The sequence below is a fragment of the Etheostoma spectabile genome, chromosome 9 (assembly GCF_008692095.1).
Source record: "Etheostoma spectabile isolate EspeVRDwgs_2016 chromosome 9, UIUC_Espe_1.0, whole genome shotgun sequence".
NCBI lineage: Eukaryota > Metazoa > Chordata > Actinopteri > Perciformes > Percidae > Etheostoma > Etheostoma spectabile.
The window spans coordinates 25,024,740-25,033,022 of NC_045741.1; the positions used below are offsets into that span (position 1 = coordinate 25,024,740).

Sequence of the window (8,283 nt, forward strand, 5' to 3'; positions counted from 1 at the left end):
GTTTATAACATACTGTAAAGTAGCAGGTTAGCAGGCTAACTAATGTACTAATAGTAACAACTGTTAATCCTCTTATGAATCGGTATCCATAACTGGTGTATAACAGATATGATTGTGTTGAAATAGTTTTGAACAACCATGTGATGAGTCCATTTGCGTTAGCCAGGGGTCAGAGTGATGGTGGTGATGGTCATCTCTGCAGCTACACCAACATCCTGCTGTCTCACTGGCCTAAACAAATCGCTTTAAGACGCCCTCCTAACGGCCACTCGGACATGTGTGTAACATTGTCACATCTCCTAACAGCTTTTGGTGTTCTGCAAATTATTATATTTACTAACATCATTTTTAGCCTTTTGTAGGTTGACAAACGGCGAGTTTAGGTTGTGAAGAGCTGGATGTGCAATACTGATACTGTGGGCTACACCCTGAGGAAGACTCAAGCTGACCCCCATTGGTGTATTTTTAATGTCTTGCCCTATATATTGAACTGTTTGTATCCAACCTTATGTGGCTGGACATGATTTTTTATGACTTTGTTCATCATTATTCTTCTTCCTTTTTGTGAATTGTATTCCCTTCCATGAGCACCGGGGGTTAAAAGGATACCCGAAGCGTTCCTGCCACTTCTTTCTTTTATTTACTGCTACTGTGGGATTAAGAATATTTTTGTATAAAGTTTAAAGTTTTTTTGTTTGAGTGTAAAATAGAGTATCCTCTTGTAATCATAAATTACCTTGAATTTACAAGCCAAAATAAGATTTACAAGCCTTCAAAACTTCAAAAATATCCGTGTGATAAGACTTCTTAGCACTGCTTCAATGAAACTAAAGACATTCCTTCCAGTCACTGTTGCAGAACCCTTTGGAAGGTGTTAAGCTCATTTCAGGAAAACAAGCAACTTGTGTTTGGCTCCCGACACCGACCTTGTGTCCACAGATAACAGGAGCATTGTTGAGCTGCCAGTTTGAATGCTGCCTAAGGTTTAACTTACCGTAACTTATCTAAAAAAAGCCAGCACACCTTCATTGCAGCTTTCATTTTTGTTCATGTTGTATGATGACAATGCTTATGAAGAATAACCTTAAACATAAACAAGGACACTTTTTAAACCAAAGGATGGTAGTTAATGGATTTAGGGCTGAACGATTAATTGTTTTCAAATCAAAATTGTGATTTGAAAGAATGTGATTAGCTATTTGTGAAGGTCGCCATTGATCAAATGTGCAATATTTAGTTGAGTGTTTGGTGTACCATTTGGTTTAACATTATTTATTCCTCTATTTGTTATTATATTTACTGTTTTTATAAGATAAATATCACTTGGAACGCGGGTGATAATTCATATCTATTTCCCTCGCATAAAGAATATAGAGCAGCTTTGATGGTGTCTCATGTTATGTTCCATGCCACGTTTAATCTGTTACACAGACAATATTGAACTTCAGATAACCTTTGAGAAAAAAAAAAAATCGCAAACTGCATCGTAATTTTAATCTGGCATCCAGCAGAAAACTCGCAATTAGATTTTTTCCTCAAATGGTTGAGCCCTAAGTGGAATACCACAGGGCTTCAGGCTGAGGGGCAGATGTTCTGTGGAAACAAAGCCCAGTGCAGGCTATCTCCTGCCCTCCAGCTTAGAGGCAGATGCACCTGTCAGCCCCCCACCATATGGACTTCTGCCACAAGAATGCAGTGTGTGCAAAACAAAAAGCAGACTAAGTGTACAGTCAGCAATAAAAACCCTTCAAACATGCAGTTCCACACTGTAAAAAAGGAGGAATCTTCCATCTGTTTTCATCATTGAGAGAACCTATTCAAGTTCATCTTCCCATTTCTCTGGATCCCATTCTAAAGCCATTATGTTGAGAGCAGGTGGAAGAACCATTTAACGTCACATCAGCTGCACTTCCCCTTGCAGTTGTGAACAAATGTTCCAACTATTTAACAGTCCAGCCGCTGTTGCTCATCTCATAACATTTTCTTAATCCACACCAGCATTTGTGGATCCAAAATGGTAGTGACAACAAGTCTGAACAATGAATCTCAGGTTACACACATGCTCCCCTTCCCCCTCCCCATCAGTGCAGTCCCCCGTGGAAGCAGATGGCCGGGTAAAGCCAACGCTTCCAGGCCAGATAACGATGTCTCCTAGGGCCATGCTGAGTGCAGAGCCTCCAATCTGCTCATCAGCCACTGAGCTGAGATGGATGCCTAGAAACGGCCCTGTGTCAGACAGAGAGCAGGTGGTGGCCCCCAATTATCTTACTGCCCACATACTAGCAGGCCAGGCTTAAACACTGGGATTTCCATTTGAACACGGGGAGAGAAGAATAATGACAATTTAGAAACAACATTCAATCAATTTAAGGATAAAATGAGTTGATGTCTTAATTGGTTTATTCTTAAATCAAAATGCATGCAAGTAAAATGCAAATAACACTTAGTGATTCAACTGGTTTTGTTATAGAATTACTCCCGAGTTCCTAAAGATTACCGTTCTAAATAAACCTTTTAATAGTGGCAGAAAACATGAATAACTATAATTTAGTTGCTGTGTATTATGGAATGTTTGTGTCTAAATTTCTTGCAGCAATGGACATTTTAGAACAATAACAAGAGATTTATTTTTAATAGGGTACTGTAAAGCAAAGGAGAATTTAATTTGAGCAAACATAAAACTGTTCTGTGCTCAAGAAATTTATCGTGTGGCCGCTATTTTATCCAATCATATGTTTTCTAAACTCTGACTAATTCAGTCCTAACAGAATATACTTGTTTTCTCAAAACTGAATGGAATAAATTCTCTACAAAATAAAAGTAGACATGCAAAAAATCTTATTTGGTGCTCAAAATGTTCCTTCATGTCCTAAATAGTGACGAATATAATGCCAAATATAGTGTTAGTCCATGTAATGATAGACTCTTTGATCAATATTTGTGCAGAGACTTGTTTCTTTCCATTTGGATGACACATCGTCTTTAACACAAGTGGAGGAATCCAACATTTCAACTGATAGCTGCAAAGTTCTCCAGAACATCAGCCTTGGCTACATTAGTGTTCAGTCTGAGTGTGGTAGCAGAGGTTATTGTCTGAAAGCAGCGCCTGACACAGTTTCCTCTGTCTGCCCCCACCTCTGTCCCAAATGTCTGACTTTGTGTTTCTGGCAATTTGCTCCCATTGTGCAGCACTTCCTGATAGGAGGCACTCTGGAAGACTGGGCTCAGTCAGCTGCAAAGGAATGTGACATTTCTCTCTAAAATTACGGATGTTTCTTTGGATTTCTGGGGCCGATTTCGGCCATTTTCACTGTGGTGTTTGGATAAAGTGTATCCGGACGGACACGCAAGAGAACACAGAGCATATGTTCTAAACTGTATTCATTCAACTGTATTCAGTCTGCAACAGACTGTTGGACGCCAACTAAGTATTTATTGTCAAAGATAACACACCATTGTGTATTGTATTGTTCTTTTGTTCCTATTTAACAACATTGAATATTCCAGGGGCGAAACTGATCAACCATTAAAAGAATAAAAAAAATAAAAAAATTAAAGTCTGTAGTTATGTAAAACATTTTTTATTCATGTTTATTTGAATAGCATATAATATACCACACCACAGCATTTATAGCCTAAATTACTTTGCAATGCATGTCCCCAGGTGGACCCTTTTTTAAATCTGAAATATGTTGCATTGCATATTACTGAGATATTAAATGTAATGTTAAAGCTACTGACCGTGGAACAAAGAGACGAGTGAGGGTTACACCAGCGTGACTAAAAACAGTGCTTTCCAACCTTTTTTGGCTTGTGTCTCTTTCAAATTAGGCAACATCTACATGTGATCCTTACAGGTAATGTGGTAAGTGTGAACCTGAGTTGTGAGCAGTTAACCATAGAATCATTTCTCTATAACCAGACCCTCCTGTGCAGCGCTGTGGAAGAAGGTCTGGCAATGCAAGGCTATTCAACTAATTGTGGTTATTGAGTCATTAGTTGGGAGAAAATAAGGTGTCCACTGAATAGAAACAACGCTTTTCAATAAAAATAAAATCACTTATATACAGAAACTTGAGTGTGCCCTCTGGTGATGGCCATTGTATTTTGATATTCACTATCAACTAACAGTCAATAATTCTGCAACTGTAATGGTAAAATCCACAGCCCTCAGTTTTGAACAATTGGTAGTACCAATATGGAGGTCCTTCTCTTTGCTCACCACTCTAAACCATATCTAATATTAAGGACCTCTACATGTAAATTTGTAAATAAAAGGGAACCTGTCTGTGTTTGTTAATTACCAATATGTCAGATAAGAGCTTTGGTAAATACAGGACTAACTGAACAAACATGAAGCGGCCACATGCTCGCTGTGATAACCTCTATCTGCAGATGGTAGGCTGCAGTTAAAGGGAGAAAGGAGACAGAGGAGCACAGGGGTCAGACGTCAGGAATGAGGAAATCCCACCCTGGCCCCAACAGATAGAGGCCAGGAAGCACTGCCGTTTGCATACAAACTCACACTCAGTACTGCAACATGTGCAGCTTAGGGTGAGTGTGTAAAAGCGTGGGAGAAGACCTGCGGATCACTGATAGTGCATCGTCAGGTGGCCTTTACATGCCTGATGACATCCACAGGCCGTGACTGTGGAAGCGGAACCATTTACGTCAAGTCCAGGATAGGATAGGAGTCCCATTGTTTAAGAGAGGGTCTGAAGTGACCAGCTGAATGAGAAGTACATTCAATTTAGCCAAATAGAAAGCAAAATGTGTTCCCTTACATTTTCAGGACAATCATTTTGAGTTCTCTACATCTACGTAACTCTGCTTGTGTATCTACATCCCCCACGTGTCATTTAAAGTGTCTTTCAGATTTGCGAGCAGCCGTGAGAGCCTCTTGATTAATGACGCAGTCACCCCGCCGAGTGATCCCCACAGGTGACGACAATTTTCTCTATGACCTCCAACAACACTGACAATTTTATGGCTTGTGTAATTCACGACTCAAAACACACAGGAGCAGCAAAGTTGACTCAAACATGAAGGGAAGGGAAGCCGTTAAGAGTCTGTAATGTTTATGTGTGTGACATAGAAGGCATTTAAATTGGCTTTGGAGATCCCAGATAAGGCATGGCATTACAAGCATGCAGCTCCAAGCTGCTGCAGATGACTGGAAACCCACCACTGGTAAATGTGAAGTTTGAAATGAGGGAAAGTAAAGTCAGAGACATTACATGAAAAACATTACATTCATACTCCAGTGGAAAATGGAAGGAAATACGTTTTTCTTGGAATGAACAGATAATCACATCCATTTCTGAGTATAAATAATCATGATAACACTGTTGTTATCTACCCCCACCTCGCTGGCAACTGTCAACAGCTGGCTGAAGGTAATGATGCGTGAAAAAGCCCTAACCCTTTCAAGACATTTTTACACCATCCACCACAGTTCCTGATATCTTGTCAACATGTTTTGGTTAATATAGATAGATACATATTCTTCATGGTACTTGAGAGTACTGGGCATAATTAGATAAAGACTGGGTGTAAACTCTCCGACTTTATTTCATCAGCTCTTGGCACCAGAGCTGTAACATGAGGCAAAATCAGTTTGGGTATTGGCAGTATATGTTGACATTCGAGCAAATTTAAGAGTCAAATCAAAGGTTACTCGGGGGAAAACCCAGTGATCTAACCCAGATCCTAACAGGGGGCCCGGGGGCCCTAGGGGATCCTCAGAGTTACTGCAGGAGGGCCATCAAATTATTGTTCATTTTTTGAAAGTTTTTCAAAAATCAAAATGTCTTAACATGAATCCAACATTATTATTAGCAAATATAAATCAGCCTATTTGTGGAAAAAAGACATTAATGATGGCTGCTGTCCTTTAAGTAAGGTAGTCACCAAGGTAACCGTCCACAGACAGTTCTTCCAAAGGATACACTGTGTTAGGGTAAAATCATGCCAACGATTGGTATTCTGTAAACCAAAAAGGTGTATATATATATATATATAGATATATATACATATATCTATATATATAGATATATATATTATATGAAGTCTTTAGGCCGCCCTACATGTTATTGTAAGCCCAGTTTAAGTTACTTCATTTCATACATTTGTACTAACTCTGCTCTATTTCTCTTTCAGTTTAGTAGTCCTTGGCTTAATGAGAAACACTGTTCCCTTCTCAATTGTTACATTTGGATAGTTTTTGATGAGATTAGACTCATTCCCATCCACTTTTTCTACTGCACATTTTCAATTAGTGCATCTAAAACGTGGAGTGGAAACCTTGGAATTTTAGAATACATGTCCAAATATTACTAAAAACAAGTTGGTTGCTAGGGTGGAAAGTCAACTTAATTGTCACTCAAGCTTTCACTAAAGAGATGAGAAATGATGGTGGCTCTGAAGGACACATTTCACAAAACAACAGCAAAAGAGAATGATAGCAGCTCTGCAGCGATGGCCTGGGCCGAGCATTTTAAGGAGGAAAAGGAAAAAGCAGTGAATGTAGAAGAGGAAGAGAAGAAAAATGGCCACACGAGTGTTCTGTCAGCAGAAATGCCAAACACCGCTGCTTATCACGTTGATGCCCAAGGAACAGGCCGACTGTTTGAGTGAGGGTTGGTGACTGGTCGACACAATAACATGACTTGCCTAAACTGGAACTGAAACGATTGTTTATCTGCGTCAGGTGTGTGATCATTTAAGACAGGTGTGTTGATTCTCAGAAACATCTCAAATACAGTGGTGCTCAAAAGTTTACATACACATGCTTAAGTTGACTAAAAAGAGGAATAAAAAAATCATGTTTTGGAAATTTATTTTAATACCTAAATTAAAAAATGAGGTAAAATCCAACCTTTAAGGACACCAATTTTCTTTGTGAATGAATAACGTATTGTAAATAAATAAATGTTCTTATTTAAAATACAGGGGTCATAAGTATACATACCCCTATGTTAAATTCCCATAGAGGCAGGCAGATTTTTATTATTAAAGGCCAGTTATTTCCTGGATTCAGGATATTATGCATCCTGATAAAGTTCCCTTGGCCTTTAGAATTAAAATAGCCCCACATCCTCACATACTCTTCACCATGCTTAGAGATAGGCATGGTTTTATTTCAGTTAGACTAATACCTGGTTTGATTTGCATTGAGAGATGATTTTATAGAAAGTATCATTCTGAGGGGTGCATGACCGTTTGTATCAAATTTAATGACAATCCATTGAATTATTATTGAGATATTTCACTCTGGACCAAATCGGTGGAACAACTGACTCCCATTGCCATCCATGGAGCCAAGATGAGAGATGAAAACTGCTTATGTTTATGGCACTAAAAATGAAAGAATGTAAATAGACTTTTCCCTTCCCCAATTCATCAGCATATGAGCATAATTCCAATGTTGGTGTTTTAATGGCTTTACTTCTGTTTGTTATTACAGCTGTAACAAAATGAAGATGAAAGGAGAGAGGATTCAAAACCATTTACAACTACAGTCAAAAGTGCCTCGTCCCACTATTTTATATTTTTAAAATCATGTCCCAACTCACACCTCAGTCCTGAAGCACCATGGTCACACTCCATCTAACTTGTGCATGTCATTGCGTAAGCCAGAAAGAGAGAAAATGAGGCTAGCCTGCATTGTTTGTGGTTGCAGGGGAAATCTGAAAACTAATTACATCAGCCGATCCAAATGGACGCCCTCATTAGCCCTGAATGAACAAGGAATGTTCTAAATAGTTTTTACATAACAGAAACCCGACATCAAAGCGTACACACAGAAAGTGCATCAGTAATTCTTGTTCTGACAGAGATGAATATTAACAAGACGATGCTCCATTTTTCCAAGAATTTCTATTATTTGGAAGTGAGGAAGCCATGGCCGTGGGGCTGCACGAGAATGGGGAGGGCATTTAAACGTCACCCATCTCATTAAAGGTGCAATCCGTCCATCCAAGCACATTGTAAAAAGGGCTAACCCACTGACTGGTTTGGGATGGTTTGGGGGCGTGGCTACACGCAGACCTGTCAATCAGCACAGAGGCTTAGCCATGCGTATCCATGGCACTGTGCACATTAAAATAACTGTGACTTAGATTAGGGTGTTGTTAATGTTTTTGTCCCTCTCACAGTGTGTTTTCATTTCATCAAAGTTAATGTTAAAATGTCAGCGCTCGGTAGCAACTTGTCAACCAAAACTAGCTAGCCCTAGCGTTAGCTGGTACCTTAAGGGAAAATGAATTCCTTTATTTCTTCTGT

At 39.2% G+C, this 8,283-nt stretch overlaps 1 protein-coding gene across 2 annotated transcripts in view; it reads right to left on the minus strand.

Annotated features, from left to right (window-relative positions):
• Nucleotides 1-1,795: 1,795 nt before the first annotated feature.
• The window catches only part of cep63 (centrosomal protein 63), a 17,531-nt gene continuing 11,043 nt past the window's right edge, over nt 1,796-8,283 (minus strand). The window contains exon 12 of one of the 2 annotated variants that reach the window (XM_032526085.1): nt 1,796-2,226. In XM_032526085.1, the coding sequence (XP_032381976.1) occupies nt 1,985-2,226 (242 nt within the window). In that variant the 3' untranslated portion in view covers nt 1,796-1,984. The remainder of the gene's footprint in view (nt 2,227-8,283) is intronic. The other variant, XM_032526084.1, reaches the window with a different exon arrangement.